The sequence below is a fragment of the Alligator mississippiensis genome, chromosome 3 (assembly GCF_030867095.1).
Source record: "Alligator mississippiensis isolate rAllMis1 chromosome 3, rAllMis1, whole genome shotgun sequence".
NCBI lineage: Eukaryota > Metazoa > Chordata > Crocodylia > Alligatoridae > Alligator > Alligator mississippiensis.
In genome coordinates this window covers 166216843-166240701 of record NC_081826.1, presented here as the reverse complement: position 1 = coordinate 166240701, position 23859 = coordinate 166216843, and the positions used below count along the sequence as shown (strand labels likewise).

At 40.4% G+C, this 23859-nt stretch overlaps 1 protein-coding gene across 1 annotated transcript in view; it reads right to left on the bottom strand.

Annotated features, from left to right (window-relative positions):
• MUSK (muscle associated receptor tyrosine kinase) overlaps positions 1 to 8067 on the bottom strand; it is an 88889-nt gene extending 80822 nt beyond the window's left edge. The window contains exons 1-2 of the mRNA XM_006270630.4: positions 7715 to 8067; positions 3311 to 3437 (exon numbers count right to left, since the gene is read on the bottom strand). Coding sequence (XP_006270692.1) covers positions 3311 to 3437; positions 7715 to 7793 — 206 coding nt within the window. The 5' untranslated portion in view covers positions 7794 to 8067. The remainder of the gene's footprint in view (positions 1 to 3310; positions 3438 to 7714) is intronic.
• Positions 8068 to 23859: the final 15792 nt, after the last annotated feature.

Genomic DNA, 23859 nt, shown 5'->3' with positions numbered 1-23859 from the left:
CCAGCCATATAGAGGAGACAGTATAAATTCTCACCTTTGCCTAAAAGGATTTACCACATCCTGGTATAACCCATAAGAGTTACTTATAGTTGCTTATAGTAAGCCCATAAGGGTGGTAGTAGTTAGGTCACCCTCCTAGGGTATGGGAGTTGTGCATTCCTCTTTAGTGAAAACTAATTTTACATTCCCTGTGAACAGTTGTAAGCAACTCCCCAGAGTTAAATGTGGTGGAATATTCCTATTATCCAGGATTTTAACTTGTCTCTGGTTTGCTTTCCTTCTTTTTTTTTGTGTCCTTGTGACAAAGTATTTAGCAAAATTCACAGATTTGTTGGAATCGGACAGGCTACGCTGTGAACACTTCTGCTGTGGCCTCAAATTTGCAACTTCTAGGTGGTCAGCTGTGCACCTTAGCACCCATGCCATCCCAGCCCCCTGTGGTTTGCTGTTGGATGTGATATCCCAAATGATGACATAAAATTCATACTGCAAAGCCCAGGACAAACATTTGTGGCTTTACAGGAAGCACTGGCTTCCTCAAATTAATTATCTGGTGGCCAATGCAAACCAGGAACACAAAGAAGAGTTGCATGCATTGTACCACCAACACTGCAGTGCAGGCCTGATGAATTCAAATGTTTATGTATTGCTTTGATTTGCAGTTAACTAGCTATGCAGCGCCCCTGAACCTTGGCAAAAAAACCTATTTCATAAATAACATAAGTATTATTTATTGCTTGTAATAATTAGCCTCTTTGAAGTTTTTAATTTTCTGGGGGTTTTTTTAATATGTTGATTTCAATCTTTTCCATTTCACAAATACCTCGCACAGAGTTTGGAAAGGAGTTGAAATAGTTTCAGCTTATATAGCTCCTTGTCTTCATGCAAAAACTTTGCTTCCACTAGCATTGGACACTGATGTCCATAAAGCTTTACGAAAAGCTCTTTTAACTGCTGCTGTTCCCTATGACTCGTGCTCCTGCAGAAACCCCAGAGAAAAAACAAAGCACTTCAGATGTTTGCCCCATCCCAAAATAGTTTGTTGTAGGGTTTTTTGTTTTGTTTTGTTTTGGTTTTTTTGCAACTGTATCTAAAACAAGAGGTGCTCTGCCTACATTGATAACATTTCATATGAGACCATATGAAGGGTCTTTGGGAAAAGCCTTCTGGATTGTGAGTGAAGGAAACTGTGCACCAAATTTACTAGGACCTAAAAAGGGTTTGTGTTTCCATATGCTTTCAAGAAGGTATATGGGGCTTTAAGGACTGCATAGAAGGCAGGTCTTGTCAATTCAATTCTGTCATATATCCCTCAACCTTCCTTTCTTTTCAGACTTAGTTTTATTAATAGAGAAAGAGTTTTGAGGTCATTATCCTAGAGACAGCAGCAGTAGGGACTTAGCTTTGGCCTTGCAGCCTGCTTGGCACAGAGAATTGGGATTGGGCTTTAGTGCAGTTCAGCTGCTGTCAGTGAAGCCTGATTTCTGACACATTTTGTGTGCATGCACACGTCTGTGGATACCAACTGGTAAGTCGTTTCTGTGTGGTCTAGAATGGTTTCACTAGCAACAAAATCAGCCTGCTCCAATGCCCCCTGAAGTCCTTTGAGTGTTCCCCATCAGCTCACAAAAAAAGAAACATCCTTAAGAATGGTTTAATTTAATGAGCAGAGAGTGATAGTTAGCCATGGTAGTCTGAAGTCAGGAAGAAGGCAGGGTAGATTTACACCTAATTAAATCAGAGCTGTACTGTATAAGCATAAGCTTTTGTCAGCCCAAGATTACCCTGCCTTTTAATTTAATGTGCAAATTCTGCAATAAAGTAGCTCTCATTGCTACTATGCAAAGTTTATTATAATTTTCCAAAACAGAGAGACCCAAACAAGGGTCCAGAATGTGAAAGAGAAAATGTAAAAGAATTTGCCAGATCCAAGATGCTTAGAAGTCAAGTGACTGTGTTTTACCTTTGTAAGAGGCTATCTTAAAAATGTAGGTATTGCAACAATACTACAATTCCCTACCTCCCTGAAATGAAATTCCTAATGCATATGAGTGCTTAGTTTGTTTGGGGGGGGTTTTAGATGATGTGGTAGTGGGTAATGAATGAGATTTGACAGTGTATAAGACGTTAAAAGCCATGTTTCAAATAATATTTTGTTTTGAAAAACCCCTTCTGTGAAAGGATTTCAAAATGCTTTTTAAACACAAAGTCTCAAAACACCAATTTACTTAGAGAAGTGTCAGCTCTCTCTTCTAAATGGGTAAAATGAATCAGCAACAGCACTTGTAGGCTTTTCTATCCCACATTAGAGGTCAGTCTCAAGGGTGATGGGACTGAGCATATTTTTCCCACATGAATCCAGTGACATGCTCCAGAGCCAGAAGTTTACCTATGCAGCTGCTTTACACTCATCTCCACTTCCTGCTCTATGAAGAGCAGTCACGGCACATTAAATTTAGTACTTTTATAATCAAGTACTGAATTAATGTTCAGTAACCAGAGTTACTGTGCAGTAGTGCTGGCGCATGTCTTTTTAGTGACGCTACTCTTTATCAGAAGAGGAAGTGTGTTAGTTCAGCCCGGCTCACCTAACATCTGTATAGATCGTGCACTTTCGTGGGGTTTTTTAGTGCTTTTATTTAATAGCTAATTGAATCAGCTTTAAATAAAAACACCAAAAAGCCCCGCTGAAGCGCCCAGTCTATATAGATGCTGGGGAGCTGCTTTGAACTAACACACTTCCTCTTCCAGCCAAGTGCTGTTTTGTTTTCTTTTGTTTTTTCACATCTGTCAGTGCCCCAAGTTTTGATTTGACTCTTCATTCATCTGACATCCCTGAACTGCTGCCTTATGTGTCCAAGCTGGCTAAGGAAGCCCCCAAGATGCACTACACCTTCTCTGATGTACTGTGGTCACCTATTCCATGTTGAACCCTGCTGGTTCAACCAGAGGGAGACCCAGGTGCATCATACCAGATGTAGTTTTGCCAACAAGCCTGGTCAACAGAGTAGAACTGGGATATGAAGCACCACAGCAATTCAGGCATACACAGACACATTTTGAACTGACATGAAACAGATCGTTTCAGTTTGGATCAAAAAAACTGCAAAGGAAAATTTTTCTTTAGATTTTCCTGATAGAAAATTGAAAAAGTCTAGCAAAATCTCTTTGTATATATATATAAATGCTGTATTTTCCACTGTGGGGAAAATAAAAGTTTTTGATGGAAAACTGCCAACCAGGCCCAGCACATAGGTTATGGACAAAGGTGTGCTTATATTATAAACCTTCCTCAGGTTTGCAGTCTTACCTGATGGGAATGTTATTACGTGTCCAGGTAATCTCTGGCTCAGGATAGGATTCTACCACACACATGAATTTGGCAACTTCTTCTACTAATGCATCTACTGTTTCCGGAGGAGTGGTAATAAGGGGAGCTGGAATTTAAAGAAAAAGAAAACATGCTCTTTCAGTGCTGGGTCTCTTGTGAGAAAAAACTGCTAATGGTATCAAATTACCAAGGACATTTACAAGCATAAAGAAAAGCCACATTCCCTGCAGGGTCACCACCGGATAACTCCCTTGAAAATTCAGGAATGTACATTGTACCCCCTCCATTAGCTCAATTTAACTGAGGTCCCCATGAGCATTTGTTTTTTGCAGTGTCCCAATTCTTATATCATGTTTTTCCTTATACTTTCCATATATAGCATGGAATTACTTCAATCCTTAAGTGATATGTAGAGTCACAATTTGGACCTTACCTCCCTTTCCATGACAATTCAGCTACATTGAGAGGATACAGCCAAGGCGCTATCCGCGTGCACATAATGTGCTCTCTTTCATGGACTGGTAATGTGAGTAGTCTGTACATGGAAGCAAGGAAACTCCTTTTTCTCTCTGTCTTTGTAAATTACCTCACTACTGATGAATATCATGTGAGATCCAGTTATCCCTGTTGTTAGTTTGACCTGATGAACTGCAAAGGTATTTTGATATTTTTTAAATAAAAATGTAATGCTATTATTTATATGAGGATCATTTCTAGATGTTCCTCATGTGTGGCAATAGCACAGAAACACAACCATTTGTTTCTTCTTTCTTTCATCAAGTAGCACTTGGTGTCATGCAAATAATAAATATCTTTTTTTTTTTTGTCACAGACCCACCACATACGAAATTCTGCTTTATCTTTGGAAAGGTATTTTCCACCCCTCTTGGTACAGGCTGATAAAAGATCAAAAGGCACTACTCATGTATGTCTGTTAGAGACATATATCCAGTGCTCATTGAACTGGATTTATTTGACAGCTGTGTATGTAGAAACTACGCTTATGCCTTCTCTGTGAAATGTGACAGTGCAGAAGGGACAAGAGAAATGGCACCAATCTTTACACAATTGACAAAAATTACCCTGCCCATCTGTACATTACCAAACAGACATGATCTGTTAACTGCAGAGATTCTTGGTATACTTTATGTCTCTTCACAGAAAAAACTTCATGCATTATATCTTCTGTCCTTTACCTAAGCAATCAACTTTAATTTTTCAGAGCTTTAAATATACCATTACAACTTTAAATACACCATTTTCATCTCACTAAATATCATAAGATAATGCAAAGCACTCTGGTACAGATTAATCAGATTATTTATATGGTATGACATGAACTTTGGGCTTAATTCTTCTATCACCTGTGTGGGTATAAAATTATGACTCCACTGGAGTTATGGAGTTGAACTGGAATAATATCTGTGGAACTGAGAAACAAATATGTTCCTTCATACTAATGACACCTTTCAAGTTCACATATTATTGTACACCATTGAAAATATTGAGATTTTGTACATTTGAAAATTCCACTATGGTAAATCTATGCCAATAAACTTTCTCTCCAATTTGACAGCGAGCTGCTAATAGACATCAGTACCTGTATTATTAATGTGAAAAGAGGGTCATATTTATAGAGCTGAAAGATCCCTAAGATCCTAAGGGTTATGTGCTAAAGTTAGCTAAAATATTGGGTCTGTATCTGGTTATTGCCTGGTAGCACTGCTTTAAAAGATCTAGGGCCTTAATTAATTACACGGTCAGAAATGTCTCCTTCAATGTTAGTAAATATTGCAACCAGGGTGAAGTGCATGCCCCACTTAAGTCCATGAGTGTTTTGCTTCTGGCTTCAGAGAAGTCAAGATTTCACCCCAGGGTCCTATGAAAACGTGTTATGAGAATGTGTATTATGTAGTGAAATGTTGCTCTGTCCATTTTAGAAATGACTGTTATTTTCTGAATCAAATGTTATGGCTAGGGTTTAGGGTTGTTGGTTGTAGACGTGTTGGTCTAAGGACATAAGCAGACAAGGTTCTTTGGGTAAATGTGATATCTTTTATAATACCAACTAAATAGTTGGAAAAATTGTTGTTTGCAAGCTTTCAGGTACAAACACCCTTCCTTAGGCACTGGGACAGTTTGTTGTTGCTTTGTGTGCTCTCCTGGCGGGAATGGAAGTCAGTATGCAAAATGCAGGTCTGTGAAAATGCAAATGCGTAGTATTTTCCCCCTTCTCCCCCACAACTACCTGTCTCACACCTATTGTCTCACAGAGCCTCTGAACCTCACTGCTACACATTTGCATTTTCACAGACCTGCATTTTGCATACTGGCTTCCATTCCAGCCAGGAGAGAACAGGATTGAGCCCTATCAAAGCTATGTTATATAGGAAGTACCATCCAAATTACTAATACAATTGTAAAAAGCAAAAGAAAACTTGCTAAGCCTCACCATTTTTAAGGGCCCTTTGTTCCTTTCTAAACCTTTAAAACAATAATATTAATACCTGGGTATATCCCATACTTACTGTCCTACCATTTTTTTTCTTTTCCTTTATTAAAATGCAGTGTTGGAGAAAAAGAGAAGATAAAGAAAGTATTATTTTTCTAGGATGACAGGAGAGAAGGGCCTCTTTCCAGGAAGTCATTGATGTGCTTGTGAGATCGAGTCACATGGGGGGCAAGCCACCATTTTGTTGCTGCTCAGAAAGAGAACCCAAAAATGGCGGTGACGGTGCTTATTTTAATGACCAATGTCTCAAAGCTAAAATATTGAGGAAAATTGAGAGAAAAAAACCCTCAAAATGCAGCTCATGCCACATTTCTAATTAGGCTGAGAAAAAAAATCATGGTGCATTAACACTGGACTAAAAAAAGAGCCCAGGTCTTTTGTATGTAATGGCACACCGCATAGGAACATATCCATGACGTTTTTAAGTAATGCTGTGACTTTATACATAATCACAAGACTTAGTTCTCCATCCCTAAGGCCACCGAGGTGCCATTTTCCTGAATGTCCACTGTAAATTCAGGAGGCATAAAAGGTGCTAAGACCACTCCTAAAAACTCTACTGTTTATTACTTCCTATGAGAAGACCATGAGTCTTGTTCTAACATCAGTCCATCAGCTAGTGGAAGATTGTTGTTATTTTTTTATTAAATTTTCTTTTTTTAAAGTGAAGAAGTGAAATGGAAAAATAAAGCTTTACCTCAGTGTTATTGATTTTTTGCAAATGGTACTCTTTCTCTAGTTAGGTATTTCCTTGGGGCCTGATCTTGGCAATGACAGTCCAGTTTTTCTGCAGAATCTAAAACAGCTACTGCCTTGTGGTCTTTCTAGCATACTTCGCTGTATTCATAAGTTTAATATGACAATTCACCTGAACATATAGCATCACACTTCCTTAAAAAGAAAATCCACTGAAAATGTTTCATTAAAATATACTTCTTTTCATTGCATGTTGCTATCAGAGATATCATATCTATTCCTATTTGTTTTCTCATTTGTAAAGTCTTATTTTGGTCTTCCAAAGGCTTTGCAGGCTTTGCAGGCTTTGCAAGCGGACAGTCTCCACTATTTGAGTTGGTGTTGCTGCTTGAACAAAAACACCTTTTGTCTAAATTCAGTATTTTTGTGAAGTAAGGAACTTGCAGTTCTTTGTATCAATCTGGGTACCAGTTACAAAAAATCAGCTAGACAAGAGCAGAGCTACTGGTAAAGTAGATAATGATCAGCTTCATGGGCCAAAATCAGTTACTTGTTCTTCCTAAGACGCTGAAAGCTATTGCCGGTACATTTTCATCCTGTCCTAATAAGATGAAATAAAACCCTTCACCCAACAGGCAGTAAGTGCTTGATGTGGTAAATCTTTAATTCCCACTGGAGGAAACTTGCATTTTTTAACAGATTTTTATAACTTCAGCCTCATATTGTCTTGAACTTGTGTGACTTCCATATGGAAAGGTAAAGGTACCTTTCATATAAACTATATAAATAACACACATATTGTATATAGGTTTATTATCATGCAACATGCATATATGTATATGTCAATTTATTTTAATTATATAGGTATTATATATATGCACATCTAGTAAATATATATGCATTAATATGTGCACACAGTGGCACTGAGTATTTTTTTTGTTTTCTGTGAGAATAAAACAACTGCCAGCATTAGATATAAATGCAGGATTATTTCATTGATCTCCTCTAAAGAACATAAAGAAATTCTATGACAGGTGAAAATGAAAACAGCGTATTTATACAGTTTCCGGAAATAAAACAACAGTCCCTATACAACACTTAAAAGACTTCAGCACCTTTATAAAAATGCCGTAAGTGACAAAAGCAATGAAAAGATGAAGGCTGTTTAAACAAACCTTTTGGAAGTTTTTCGGCTAAGCTGAAGGCCGCCAGGGTGAAGATATGTAAAAGTGGAATGTTTATTAAGTCTTTCATAGTTAATCCAGGAAAATGCCGGTTCCTTTAGGCAAAATGCACCAGGTTCCCTGCCTGTTTCATTTTAAACCGTGGTTTGTTACGAAGTTCCTCAGCTACTGACCGTCCCTGCTGCAGACTCTATAGGATCTAAGTATAATCAGGAATTCTCAGACTTGGCTACTGTGATGGACATGACCAGCTGGTGTACATCCACTTAGGTCAGTATGAAAACGTGGGGCTCGTGAAACAAGAGAAAGCAAATCCCTTTAGAATTCCTTTTAGGCAAATAGCATGCAACAAAACACAATGACTGAATGCCTTTCCTAAACAATAACCCAACCCAGAACAGCTCAGATCGAAAGGGCTTTACTCCAGCTCAAGGTAAATACACTCCTAGCACAAATATCTGTCACTGACACTATGGATTTTCTTTCAGGTTTGTACTTCTCCCCGTTTTTTTCTCTTTCTCTCTCTCTCCTCCCCACCCTGCTCTCCCCAGCCCCTTTCATTATAACCTTAGTGATTAGCTGGAATATACCACCTGTTCCCCTGCTGATAGCCTATCTTTTCTTTCCAAATATATTTGCTAGAGTAGGAGATGTTGGTATCAGTGAGCTGACAGCCAGTCTTGTTTACCAAGGAGATTGTCAGTTCTCAAGATTTGTTGCAGCAAACTGAAAAAGAAGAGTCATGTCCCGGAAATAAACCCTTGAGCGCACACAAGCTCTGGGAAAGCGAGAGCAATTGCCACACAGGGGAGTTTCTCAAGTTGTGCTCTGGCGAACGAAGTGTGGTTTGTTTTTTATCTCAGGAACAGCATAGGAAATTCAGGCAACAGTGGAGATGTTCATGCAGTGAAATAGTTATGTTAAATTTGGGCATTGCTATCTCAGGAACTTCTCATTTTTTGATAAGTCTCTTTAAAGTGAGCTATATAACATTGCAGCACATGGCCAAGGGGGCTTCAGAGGAACATCTAGTTGGAAGAGACTCCTGGCTCAAGTCCAGTCCCTTCCTATTTCAGGAAAGTGCAACATCCCCTTCACAATTTTGAACCCAGAATAGACATTTTTTCCCCACAGTTTTCATTATTTACTAATTTATAGGGATCCCAAGATAACCCCTGAAAAAAATGAAGCATCCAAGATGGGTAGCCACTTCTCACTGAGATGCCTAGATAATTATGTGACTTTTAAATGCCAAATAACCGGAATCCTTCCCCCTTCCCTTGCTTTGCATCCCAGCTGTAGACCAGGGGTCAGTTGTAGTGAAACTACTTATATGGCTAATCAAAAAAAGGAGATAAAGCCTAGTGGCACCTTTAGCTCTGAAACACCTTAGAGAACTAAAGGATTTTAAAGGGGCTACATATAGGAGGGCATTGAATGGGAGAAAGGGAAAGATCTCTGAGGATTAAGTGCAGAGCACAGTTAGTGGGGGAAATGTGAGCAGGAAAAAACAGAATACACCATGGGAAAAACTGAGGAGGAAAAGAGAGACCTAAGTTTCTATAGAGATTACACTAAGAACAATAAATTTCAATGGTGGATCTCATCCTTTCTGTAGCGGGAATATATTTTTTGGCTAAAAAACACTATGTACAAGTCACCATTTTTTCTTTAGTTCTATAAGAACCTTACCATAAAAGTAGACAGAAAAGGATACAGAGTGGGGGTGAGACTTAAAATTTAGGTACAGGCATTCAAAAAGCCCAATGAGGAATTGATCTAAGTTATGTGGTTTTCTATAAGTGGCATCATTTAGATTGATAGCAAACAGAACACATATTCACTCTTTTATTGAGGGGACAAATCTTAGATTGGGTTCTGCCGTTTTTAAACCACCCTGTGTGTGCTGAACTTCTTTTCTGCTATGGGTATAGACTGGTTTTGTGTGCCAGACTTCTGTTATGGGTATAAACCAGTTTCCAATCACTTATACTGGAGGCAGAATGCAGATAGAGAGGAAGAAGGTAGTCTGGGATGGATAGTGGGAGAGAGAAAATGTATGATCTCTAGAGATCTCTTCTCCATGAGAAATCTATGTTGCATTTGACAATTGCAAGGTATTCAAATATGTTATTGCCACTGTAAATAGTTTGTCTGCCTGCTGGTCTTCAGGGTGTTCTATATATGTTCACATACACATAGATACACACACATGTATGTTTGCATGTGTATGCATACATACACATATATTAATAAGCATGGCTTTTGAGGGTACCTGCAGTTTCTTCATATTGTTCTCTTTGAGAAGGAACAAAAGACATAATCAGGGGGCTTAGGAACTTGAAAAGGAGAGGAGAGGCCTTAGCAGGAGAAAGAAGACACAGAAGAAGTAGACTGGAAAGGTAAAGATGTCCCTGGAAGATAACTCCTGGAACTTTCAGTCACCAAAGATTATGCTCAGAACAGTTCAGTTGCAGTAGTACCACAGTTGCAGTAATACCACATTAGAAAGTATTTCCCACCAGGCACTAGCAGAGGATAAATCCCACTTGAGCATTAGCTTAAGGATTTTATTGGCAGATAGATCTTGTCCCAGCTCAGGAGTGAATTTCACCATTAGTACCTGCCATAAGTGGACAATGAAGGGGCTAAGGTGGTATGCTAGCCAGGGTGATGTCATACTTTGTCCAGATTGATTTATTGTTGAGCTCTTTGGAATTTCCTAAATATTGCATGCTGTATTTTTCAGCTTCAGCTGTGTATTAAGAGTAATTTATTCAATTAACATATGAAATTTAGTCTCCTACCAGGCAAGCAGGTAAAGATGCAATGGGATCAGATGTGGGTCACACATGCATGGCAGGAGGCTTGATTGTAGGATCATGCATCTGCTCCCATCATGCCTTATTGCCCATGTAAGGCATGATTATCATAGTAGCTAGGGTCAGAAGGGACCTAAACAGATCATCTAGTCCGCCCCCCTGCCTTGGGTGGAAACAGATGCTAGGGTCATCTGACCCCAGTCAGGTGTCTATCCAACCTCCTCTTAAAGACCCCCAAGGTAGGAGCAAGCACCACTTCCCTTGGATGTTGGTTCCAGGTCCTAGCTGCCCTAATCATAAAGTAATGCGTCCTGATGTCTAGCCTGGACCTGCTCTTTATCAACTTATGGCCATTATTCCTAGTTACCCTATGTGGTGCCCAGGGCATGATCGTGGGCATGATGATCCTGGGCTCCCCCTGCATCAGCAAGTAGTAAGGGCCCACAGCTGGGAGCCCCCTCAGCTGATGAAGCTCCCAGCCACGGGGACACATCATGAGTTCCTGTGGCTGGGAGCCCAGATCAGCTGCAGATTCCCAGCTGTGAGGGCACATAGTGCACCCTTGCAGCTGAGAGCCACATCAGCTAATGGGGCTCCCAGTCACAAGGGTAGTCTCTAATCTCACCTTTTTTATTTTAACTGACCTTGGCCACATGTTTGGTTAATGGTGTGATAGGAACCAGCCACACAGTTATTACATGCCTATTCCTCTTTTTATTTCACCATTAATTAATTGAATGTGTAGTTGGGTCACAACTTAAGACATGATTAACTGGTTAATCACATCTTAAGTTTAACGTGTGACAGGGGCCTCAGTGGAATGTCCTCTGAAGGGCACAGTATATGTCTGTATTTCAGAGAGACAGAAAAAGATACATGGGGCTGTGTTTCAGTACAACAATATTATTAGTGCTTGCTGGGCACTGCCATCATAATTATGAGTAAAATTCCCCTGATAAATCACTTTACTAAATTGGAGGTAAGCCAGGGAATACATGACAATTAAATTAATGTTAAAAATGTTACAAGAAGGCTGAAATTACATAATACTGATTATTATAACAACAACAGCACAATGATGATGCTGATGCTAATAATAATAATAATACGTTGGACAACCAAGAAATGCAAATTAAGGTGAATCATAAAAGAATAAAAGAAACACACATTTTTGGCAATCTGGTTGCCCCCTCTAGGATACCACCTTAGCCCCTTCATCGTCCTTTTATGGCAGGCTAATGGTGAAATTCACTCCTGGACTAGCTAGCACAAGGCCTATAAGCCAATGAAATCCTTAAACTAAAGCTCAAGTAGGATTTATGCTGGCTGTCTGCATGGGCTGAATTTCACCTTCTGGGCATTTCTATATCACCTCCATGTCATGCCTGGGATTATCACCACGGAATATGCCGCACCCACTCACTCCCACTCCATATGCATCACCTACCCAAAGTGATGGGAATGTAGCCATCTTTGAGCAGTGCTGAGCACACACCAGTCATCATGCCAGGGACAGTGTGCCCCAGACCGTGGCTTCAGCCCCACCCCAAGCCCATTACGTTGCCTCAACCCTGGCACGGAGGGATCCAGAGTGAACAAGTAGGTCGTGCTTCGTAGCAAAGTTCCTGCATGAAGCACACAGGCAGTATATATATATATATATATATATATATATATATATATGGAAGGTGAAATCTGCCATGTGCAGAGATCCAGCACAAAGCCCACACATCACTGAATTCTCCCTGGAGCTTTAATTTCATTGGATTTCATAGATTCATAGATGTTAGGGTCGGAAGGGACCTCAATAGATCATCGAGTCCGACCCCCTGCATAAGCAGGAAAGAGTGCTGGGTCTAGATGACCCCAGCTAGATACTCATCTAACCTCCTCTTGAAGACCCCCAGGGTAGGGGAGAGCACCACCTCCCTTGGGAGCCCATTCCAGACCTTGGCCACTCGAACTGTGAAGAAGATCTTCCTAATGTCCAGTCTAAATCTGCTGTCTGCTAGCTTGTGGCCATAATTAAATTTCATTTAATTCCATTGGTGGATAGATCTTGTACTAGCCTAGGAGTGAATTCCAACCTTAGTACCTGCTTATTAAGATTGTTTTCCTGAAAGCCTCAAAGAAGGCCAAAGCCACAAGCTTCAGACATCTGTTATTTGCCTAAACCTGTGCATTTTTAGAGTATGTGCACTACTGCTAGTCTCTAATCTCACCTTTTTTATTTTAATTAAGGTTTTTAAGAAGCTGGGCTATTTTAAAATGAAAGGAAATAGAGTGAACCTCTTACATCTGAATAGAAAGTAGGGCACATGTAAACCAGAGCACTGCTTTTGCATCTCTTGCATATTCCCTCTAGATACAAGTGTCAAATGTTGCTCATTATTAATTTCTACTGCTATTTACAGTAGCTTCTCAAGGATGACCAGCTGGGATTAAGGTACCATACTAAATGCTGTACAAAAGCACAGTAACTCCATACTACAATTGGGAGTGCCACCATAAGTTTGTTATGTGTAACCCAGTCTTTTCTGCTCCAAATTTGCCCAAGTGCCAAATGGGAGGCAATGTCAGGGGCAGATCCAGGGGGGAAGCAGTGGTAAAGTCACACCCCCCTCCTTTGATTCCTGGGCCTCCCAAATTTTAAAACTGGTTGTCTGGCAGCAGCATTCCTATTCAGGCAGCAGTTAGGGAATCATTTGTCTTCATGGCTCATTATAATCACTCCTTCCTTCTGAACTCTTTATTCCACAGGTGTTAACAACCCTCTCTCCTTTTCAGTGCCCTTGATGTTCCACTTATCAAGCTATTCTTTCTTCTGCAGTTCTGCTAATTGGTAGCTGTTCCTGGTAATATACCTCCTGCAGACTGTTTTAAACTTTAGCTAAAAACATTAACTCAGGTGTGGAAATGTTAACTCAGGTGAGCATTAACTCAGGTGTGGAAATAACCTTCAGTTAAGTATTGGATGCACTGGCAAGATGCTCAAGAAGCCTAGGTTTTGTTCTATAAAGCTGAAAAGAGATGTACAGGGTCTTCATAAAGTCCTTGTGCACTTTTAAACTTTAATATCTTAGGTTGTAGGTATGATAGAAACACTCTGTAAACAGCATTTAAAAGCAAATGTATTATAGTTTTAGGACAACTGGAGTACACAATGCTAGACTTCATAAGTAATAATGAATTTATTCTTATTTCAGATCCTTTGACAAATGAAAAATGGCTACTGTAGACGAGAAGGTAAACTGTGTCCTATGGCTAGCAGAATTGAATTCCATATCAGCTGTGAAAAGAAAGTGGTGGTTATGTTGAAGTCTAGTATTGTGTACTCTAGTTGTCCTAAAACTTTAATAAATTTGATTTTAAATGCCATTTACAGATTGTTTCTATCATACCTACAACCTAAGTTATTAAAGTTTAAAAGTGCACAATGATTTTATGAAGACCCTGTATATTTCATTCTAATGACTACAAGAGTAATGACACAACATATTTTAATTACTTTTGCCTATTTTGTTGTGTTTTTTGCACACAATATATGACATAGCATATGCTTTATAGCCCATAAAGATACACTTGCTTTTACTTTGACCTTAAACTGGAGAATATAGAACAAGCCCCTTAGCATATTCGTAAAGCTTCTAGTTTCTTTTTAATTGGAGAACAATAAATGTTTTACTTTATGTGATGATGTACCAGACCATCTGCACCCACTTTTTTAAAATCCTAGATCTACCCATGGGCAATGTAGTCACTTTGCAAAAGCTCTGAGCACATTCCAAAAAGTACACCTGAGGCACATGCTTAGTGCCACTCCAGGGCAGTCCAAGTACCTTATTTCCAGGATGTGGCATGTACATAGGTGTGCATAGTGTGCTTTACAGCAGTGTTCCCAGGGCTGCACAGAAGTGGGGCAGACATGCCTTAGGGATGTGGTTCTCAACCTTTTCAGGGCCATGGCACTCTGGAATGTGGTGGCACCAACAGTGGTTCTCAGCTGGGAGTGCCACCACATTCAGTTTATCTCAGTGTTTCCCAGCCAGGTTCTGCTACCTCCAAAAGAAATTGCCCCACAGACCTACTGCACAGCCAGCCCAGGAAGGGCTGTATCATGTGGACATGGTGCCCTGGCAGTAGAGCTCTCCAATCAGCCTAAAGCAGGCAGGGGCCACCTCATATTGTGTAACCCTACCTAGTCAGGCACCACCTACGATCCTCCCAGAAACAGAACGGGATGGTTCCACCTGCCAGACCACTAATTGCTGCATAGTGGGAACATTTACACGTGCACGCCACTACACCGTTGGTATTGCGCAACCATTTAGTACTTGCTTCAGCAAGCACTAAATGTCTGCGCAGTACCCGCCAGGACTGCACAATCCCAGTGGCGCACAGGTTGTTTCTGACCCTACTGTGCAGTAGCAATGAGCTGCCAGGTGACCGTGTACACATCGCTACAGTAACGTAGCATCTCATGTAGACACTCCTAGCATGAAGCAGCTTTACTATCTGCTTTGGGCTGATTAGGGAGCCCTAATGTAGGGAAAGCACACAGGGCAGTTTTACCTGGCTGCTGCCACTGCTGCAGCATCCCTGAGGGGACATCACAGCACCCTGGTTGAGGACCCTTGCCTTAGGGGACAGTCCCTGCCCTGAAAAGGCTTACAATCTGAAACCCTGTGCCTGCAAGGGCTTACAAATATGGCTAACCTTATGCACTGTGAATAGTCCCATGAAAAATAGTGGGGCTGCTTACAGTGCATAAAGTTTAAACAGTTATATGTCCTGGCAGCATTGGTATCTATATAGAATACATAGAAAAAGGGTTGGAAAAGATATATCACAACCACTGGAACATGATGAATTATTTGTTGGCAATAATTATATACCCATTTTTGAGTAGAGAGGTTATGGAGGGTTAGTCTATATGGTTGTTTTTCTGCTCATTAGTTATTTGCAAACTGCTCTTTGTTGCTACAAATATATTTAGAATTTGGGGGTACTAACCGAACATTTTTGATGAACAATTTGCAGGTTTTGAGTTGCTCATGAACTGGTCATTGTGATGATTAAATACTCGATAGCCATTTTTTGTGGGGTGCAATTAGTCTCAAAAATCTTAAATAGCTGTTTAAAAAAATATAAATCTACTTTGATTATAGTACTAGGTGGGAGTGGTGTCGTAGCTGAGATGATTGTAGTAGATGTTTTCTCCATTTATTCTGGTAGGTGTTACTCATGACATTTATAATCTTAATCTTTAAACGTAGATGTCTTCACTCTTGACTTTATAAATTCTTTATTCTTTGTCTATTATCACTTTCTCTCTGCATCACCAGCTGAGAACTATGAAGATGTTCTTTCTTGAGCATCCCTAGATGCAAAGGTTCTCAACTGTGTTAGATTCACGGCACTCCTTGGAAAATGCCAGCTTTTCAGTTTCACTCCTTTTTTAACTCCAGAGAAATAATACAGCAATTTTTATGTTGCGGAGAACTCAGAAAGACCATAAGAGGTCAAATTCATTGATCTACAACAGGGTTAATACTATGGATTCTTATTTGAAATGTCTTAGCTTATTTTATCAATCATGTGCAGGAGTTTGCACACCCAACTGTACTAATATTGCATGACCCAACTGAGAAGGATCACCTGGCACCCCAGAGTGCTGCGTGCATCACCCTGGTAGGAATCACAGCCCTGGTTGTATTTTTGAGAGCTGTAGAGTGCTTTCAGTGGAACATATGCAGATGTGAAGCAAACTCCCTCTAGTGATCAAATAGAGTCCAGACTTATTGCCATGGACTCTTGTCTAAACTGCAGACATAGGTGTGAATACAGTGCACATAGACATACCTGAAACAATTTTACTTTATCTCACTTAGGTACCAATATCAATCAAGATACAGTGACAGGCCTTGGAAGAGATTAGCCACCTAAGAAGAGAGATTAACCAAAGTGTTCAGAGTCCTTGATGGGCTTCTCCAGTCCATAATGAACCTTATGCTGCTACCATTTTGCTGTTATTGGTGCTGAAAACATACCTTTGATTGCAGTAGTGTTGGGACGTATTGGCCTTCAGGCCTGGGTTTGACCTTTGTGCTTATCTTAAGCTACGTGCTTGGTTTGAGTTGTGGTCAAGACATGCACTCAGTGAAAGCAGCAGATGGAAAAATACTGTCCCTGACTTAACATGAACTGGGAAGTTGGCTAATGAAATTGAATAAAAATAGCCTGGGCAAAAGAGGGACAGTCAGAGTAGGACCTGCTCCCCTAGAATGAAAAAATTACCTCAGAATAGAAAATTCTAGTTAAAGGTAACCATATTTGGCAAACAAAAGCAAAATTATAAATATGCATTAGGAGGAAGGCTTAACCTAAAATTTTATGTATTAAGAAAAGCAAACTATATGTTATATAAAGATAAGTGAGAGAGTGTACCCTTTGGAACACTTGTAACCTCCTGTGCCGCTCGCTGGCATGTTTTGCTCTTCCTGGTTTTTCAGGAGCCACCATCTTCTTTATGGTTGACAGCTTGTCATCTGGTCAGATGTCTTGGATGGTCCTTAGGGGTTCTCATCTGCCATGTCTTGTTGGTATAGGTTTACTATCGGGAAGATGTTTTTAAGTTCTGCCTCCCCTGGTTCTCTCCTGCAATCTGCCCATCTGGTTTACTGTTTCAGGGCTCTGCCTCCCCTACACCCTGCCTTATGCCAGCCACAGATGTTAATTCCAAGCCACAACTAAGACAAAGTTCACTTGTCATGGTAAGGGTTTTTTTTTTCCCTTCTTAGGTTCGACAAGTCCTGTTAGGATGGTGTACTGTCCAGCTTTGGGTCGTACATTAACTGACCTGTAATTTTACCTGTCCCTGGTTACCTTGCTCCCAGGTATGCTCCTTTCATGAATCCAGGAAGAAAACAGGTGCATGCCATATGTTAATGAATGTATAGGTATTAGTGTTTAAATGGCTTTCCTCCATCCTGGACTTTTTTTTACCCCTATAAAATAGTCAGTAAATCTTTGGTTTACGCAACAATATTCAGCATAGCCAGACCCTCAGGACTGATCTTCAGCCATTGGAGCTATGTTGATGACGCCAATTGAGAATCTATTAGATAACTTCACTGCAGGGCCAATTACACAAGGCGAATGGACCATGACTGAGCTCTAAAACAATTATCTCCAATCATTAGTAAATGTAAGAAAAGGTTGGGAGACATAATTGAATGTTTGCATACTATGAAAGACAGGCTGTCTGCCTCTCTATCCATTTTAATTATGCCTACAAAGCCTTCAGGTAAGAGAAACATTATTTAGAGCCGTTTACAATCTTGGTCTTGGTCTTTACAAGTATTTCACTTAAAACTCTGCCTTCATGCTGTAAATTAGCAGCTGGTCTCCAGCCTTTATTATGCTTGGCTAAACCTGTTTTTTTTTGTAGATGTGGTGGTGTACAGTAAAACATTGTTTAAGAAGATTGGATTGAATGAATTGGATGTGTTTCTGATTTCCAATCCTTCTTCTGGCAATGAAATGCGCAAATCAGTTTCCTACATACAGGTTGTTTCAGTAGGAGAATGTACACCCAACCCTCCCCATACACACCCACACCCCAATCACCCACCCCACCCTATGCACACATACAAGCATCCCCCCACTCCACCGTATCCATACTTATACCCCCCACACAACCCCACACCCCACACACCCCCCACACCCTCCCACATACACTCCCCTACTCTGCTATGCACAATATACAAGACTAAGAGTTTATTTTGAGATATTATGGAATTGCCTTTATATAAACTACTCAAACACAAATACATCGGTACAAATTTTTTTTGGAAATAAAATTAAAATATAGTAGATGTTTGATTTTTAGTGTATTATTTGTTTTTAACTATATTTTGTTAAAATAATCTCTTCTGTATGTTTTTGTGTGGCACTGAACTCAATTGGTTTGGTGCTGTTTTCAGGGAGGTCCAGTGCCCCTAAAACTCCCACCAGTTTGTTGAGGGTGATGGGGCAGGTTGTTAGAGGAATCACAACCCCTCACTACCTGATAGGTGATGCTTGTGCCTCATGCCATAAAGGGCAGAACTTCTGGGGCCCCAGGGGCAGGCCATGCACCATGAAGGCATGCCCTGTGTAGGGGCAGTGTTTCCCAGTCAAGGGGTGGACCTTCTGATGTCGGGCACTACAGTGATGGGGGCTGGGGATTCTGAGACCAACTTGGCAGTGAGCAGGGCAAGGTTTGTTTTTGGATGGATGGCCTTGTTATGTCATGGATCATGTGACAGGGCAGGTCTTCTGGTTTCAAGATGTCAACCCCCTGCCTCCCAAAAGGAGTACTCTTGGGGTAAGGGGAGGAACATCGATGACAAAGGTCAGGGGTTAGGGCTGGGATTTCTGGTTCCAAGATGGTGACCGAGCGAGGCACCTGTCAAGGGCCAGGGCTTAGCAGTTTGACAAGCGGTGTACCCTTGTGGCCCTTGACAGCTCACCAAAACTGTGAGCCTTCCAGCGAAAATAATTGCCCACCTCTGATCTAGACATTGAACGTGACTCTTAACATTTATCCTGGATGAAAGATTGTTACATCGGCCAATTTAAATTGACTGTAACTCAAGTCATAACAAATGTATTGTTTACAAGGTGTCATTCCTAATGTTAATGGAAATAATGTACCTTGTGAATAGATATATCCAGCTTATCATGTTCAGATTCTGGGAAGAGTTCTGTGTTCTGTTCTTATACGTTTCTTGAAGTGTCTACACAGGAAAAATATACAAAGCATTTTAATAAAAGTAGGCCCAAACCAAAACACCAGGTATGTAAACTTCTAAGCTTTAGAAACATTTGTCTTTCCCCTAAACTGAGCAGCCTGGATTGATGTCTCGTGTCCATGTTGCGTTTCAAGACTTATTTACAATTTCTACTAAATTTCTAGAAAATTGTCTCCTTTGTCAGTACCCTGCATGTCACAAGACAAAAAAACCCAAGTCCTGTATTATTCTCAAAACACTTTCTTACAGCATATTCCCCTGGATTTTCCAAGGTACATGGTCTGCTGCAGTGGATGAGGCCAATGGCCAACTTCATCTAATCTCCTATGTTTGGCAGTGTTCCTTACTTGACACTTTAGTGAAAGATAAAAATCCCTTGTAATGCAGCCTAAGATGCTAGAGTACTTATGGCATTGGGGGAAGGGTAATTCTTTCTTGATTGCTGCAGACAACCTATTTACTTCAAAAGGCATGACATTTTATTAGTTTTATCTTCACAACTCAAACAGTACCAAACAATTTAAACCACCCAAAAATTATTCAGCCTTTCTTTAAAGCTTGTCCCTTTGCATTATTAATTTATTATTCAATGTCCCACTGCAGCATTGGTTTTTGCTGTCTGACTCTATACAGGGTAAAGAAAGATTTCCATTAATTTGGTTCTTTTTTCTGCAATCAAGTGTCCCTTTGTTCTTTAATTATCTGAAGGAATGAAGGGAAGTGACTGATTCATTTTCCCTACACCATTCACAATGGTAAATAATTGCAACCAGTCCTTGTTAGTCTTCTCTTTTAAAACTAAATTATCTCAGATTCTATCTCCCATCATGCAATACAGTCTCCCCAGAGCTATATGGTACCTGGTGGAGTCACATGACAGAAGATGTTGTCAGACTAGGGATGCCAGTCTATATGCTGGAAAGGAGGTATCAATCACCTAAACTACAGCTGTCACAGAGAACTGTGGCCCCCTGATTGCAATGTTGAATTGACTTGAAATGAGACATCTTAAGTCACCCCAGCAGGTCAAGATGGCTTGAGAGTAGGGTCTTATGTATGGCCAGCTGAGGGGCTGCAGGATCACTGACTAAGTTGCTGAGGCACTTTCTTCCATTGTAGGTATAGAAGAAAAGCAGCAGTTATTTTAGCCTACCAGCCTTATGGCTTGCATGTGGACTGGAGAGCTTGCAGCTTACATCTTCTGTCAACAGCTCATTCTCTACACAAGTGCTAAGGTCTCAGGCATTGTATGAATGGAATGAGCCCCAGCCTTGGTAAACACAGTTCCGCTATCAGAAAAATCATATCAAGTCAGTTTAGTCATGACAGAGCTCCCTGGCCTCTAATTTTCAGCTTCCTAGTAATAATTCAAAAGAACCATCTCTTGTCTCTCTTCCATATTTTCCTTTTCTACCCCCCTGTGCACACATGTGCATGCACGCACATGCACACACATACAACTTGTCACAGCAAGCCATACCTTGCCTCCCTTCCACAGGTTACTATAGATTAACCCATTACTTTGCATGGGCCTCCCTCAGTTAAAAGACCTCACTTTTTTCTCAGCCAAGTGCCACTTCTCCAGTGCTTAGCATTGCCCTGTAAAAACCTGAAAAACATTCAGCCTAGTTATCCTCAACAACAGTGCCATAACAATGTTGTCATGGTGCTTTGGACTAAGTGATGGGTAATATAGGTCTTGGTCTTGGTTTTTCAAGAGTGACACCCCATGGCCCCACTCCCTCCCAACCCCCTGACCCGACACCCTTGGTAGTCACCATTCTCTAATTTCAGCCCATTTAAGGTTAAATGTAATAGAAGGAATGTAAGATACTTGGGCACTCTAGTCATTGATGTATTTAACCTGTTATACGTTACATGGCACAACAGTCTAATATGTGAAACAAAATCAGGGACACATTTAGAAACCATTAGTAGAGCCAGCATAAAAATCATTTCAGTATCCCCAGTCCCTTTGACTTTAGGTAAAAAAAAATAATGGGAATCGAGTACTTCCTTGTGGATTGACAGATAGCACACACATGTTTTATATAATTACATGGGCCTCTATTTATTTATTTATATATTTATTCATTTATGCAATGTCTATACCACTTTTCCCAACAAAGGCTCAAGGAGGCTTGTAGAGCCTATTTTACATCCTTAAGACAAGTAGACGGAATTTGTTACTTGTGTTCCTAATCCATAAAAAACAATTTCTTAAAAAGCATGAAGGTTGAAAACTCAGATAAACACATGCCATTGGTAGGCACTAGGCAGACAAGGTTCTTTGGGTGAATCTGATATCTTTTATTAGACAAACTAAATAGTTGGAGAACAATATTTAAGCAAGCTTTGGGGTTCAAAAATCCTTCATCACACTAAGGAAGTTTCTGCAGTTGGTGTGTGCTCTTCCTGGATGGAATGAAAAGTAAAGAAGCCAGCGGCTGGGCTGGTATGCATACAAGACAGGCAGTCAGTGAAAATGTAGATTGAGGAGTCAATGGGTGAGAGACAGGCTGGGTATGGGGGAGAGAAGGGAGATGAATAGTGGAGAAGTACCTGGGAAGTCAGCTGTCAGGCAGGTTGTGTGTCATAAATCCAATGTCTATATTTAGTCCATGATTTTTAGTGTCCAGGAGGTTGATGAAGTGGAGTTCATAGGCTTGTCTCTGGGAAGTGTTTTGTAAGTTTCCTTGGAGGATCAGGACTGAGAGATTGGAAAGAGAGTGGCCCTCCTGTGAGAAATGTGCCCCCACCGGTAATTAGGTATTTCTGTCTTTGATAGATTTCCGGTGTGCGTTCATGCTGGTGCGCAGTTGTTGTTTGGTCTCTCCTACGTATTTTCCATCAGGGCATTTGGTGCATTGGATGAGGTATATTATATTTCTGGAGGTGCATCTATAAGATCCGGGAATGCTGATGGCTCTGTTGTGGGGTGTAGCAATTGTGGGGGTGGTAGAGATATGTTGGCAGGTTTTGCATTTCTTGTCATGGCACGGTCTGGGTCCATTTCGTGTGTGCTGGGTCTGAGGAAGTTTGGTTCTGGTGATGAGGTTAGCGAGGTTTGGTGCTTGTTTGAAAGTTAGGGTGGGTGGCTCTGGGAAAATCTCTTTAAGAATAGGGTCTCTTTCTAGTATGGGTTGCAATTGGTAGGCACTGTAATTCAGAATGTTCTTGTGTCTGAAATATTTAAAGACCAAAAATCTGAAGTGCATTTGCAGTTTCACCACAGATTTCTTGTGTGACCTAAGTCAAAATTCTCGAATTGAGGTGCCTAGAGTTTGGTACCCAAATCCATGTTTAGCTAGTTTTCAGAGGTGTGGAGTACTTACAGCTTCCATAGATGACATGGAATTGGGAACAATTGATGCAAAATATATTCTTAAAGAATATAATGAGGTGTTTAATGAACTAGGATGCATTAAATATATAATATATTATATTGCTATATATCCCAGAATGGTGGATCACATAAAGTCTCATTAGCACAGAGGGTGAAAAAAGTAACCCTGACTTTGACCAGATGGTAATATTAGATGAGTGAATACAGATACCAACTCATAAGAGCCAGGAAATAAAGTTCAGTTGTCCCTTACCAGCACTCCCGTGAGTCATACTTTAATCACTGTCAGCACTTCTGAAAAATCCAGCCACCAATTTTGGTGTCTCAGTGTGGAATCATGTGTCTAACTTGAGGCAGTGTGTTTAAAAATGTTGTTCCTAACCTTTTTCTTATTATGAATATAGCTATTTATTTGTACTGTGGGAGAGGTCAGTTGAGAACCAGGGACCTACTGTTAGGCAGTGCATGAATAAATAACAAGGGTTTCAATTCCAAATGTGTTTTTACAAGACCTAACTCAGCAGGGCTCCAGTCTCTGATTGTGCCCTAGGATACTACCACAACACAGATATTAATGAAAGTTTCCCCATTAGTCTATATTCAGAAATGTACAAACACTTTTCTGTGTGTAAACAATTGAGATATCACTTAATTACTCTGGGACCAAAGGGGATGAAAGAGGTTGCAATGTATGTATATTAGATAAATAAACCCTACATTTTAAACAATACCCTAAAAATACCAGTTTTCCTCTGTATGTGGCTTCAGGTGGAGTATAACAGAAGTGAAAAAAGAGATGGTACACATCTAAAATATAGCTGCTCTGTCCTATGCAGCTATTGCAATTCCCAAATTGCATCTTACTGGTTGCAGGTGTCTCACTTCACCTACATGCATGCAACAGAGCAATAAATACTACAGCCCCTTATGCTCTCTCTTTAGGGCTCTGCCCTGTTAGTGACAGTAAGGCATGCACAACACAGGAATAACTATGCAGTATTTGTAGCTAAGGATGTTTGCCTAATGACAGGCACTAATGCCTGCTCTGTTACCCCCAGGCAACCCCACTGACATCAATGGACTGGCATAAGTGTAACTGACAGCAGAGCATAGCCTATGATCTTTATTTCTTGGGTGCACATTTAAAGCAATAATCCTTTGTGACATCCCAGT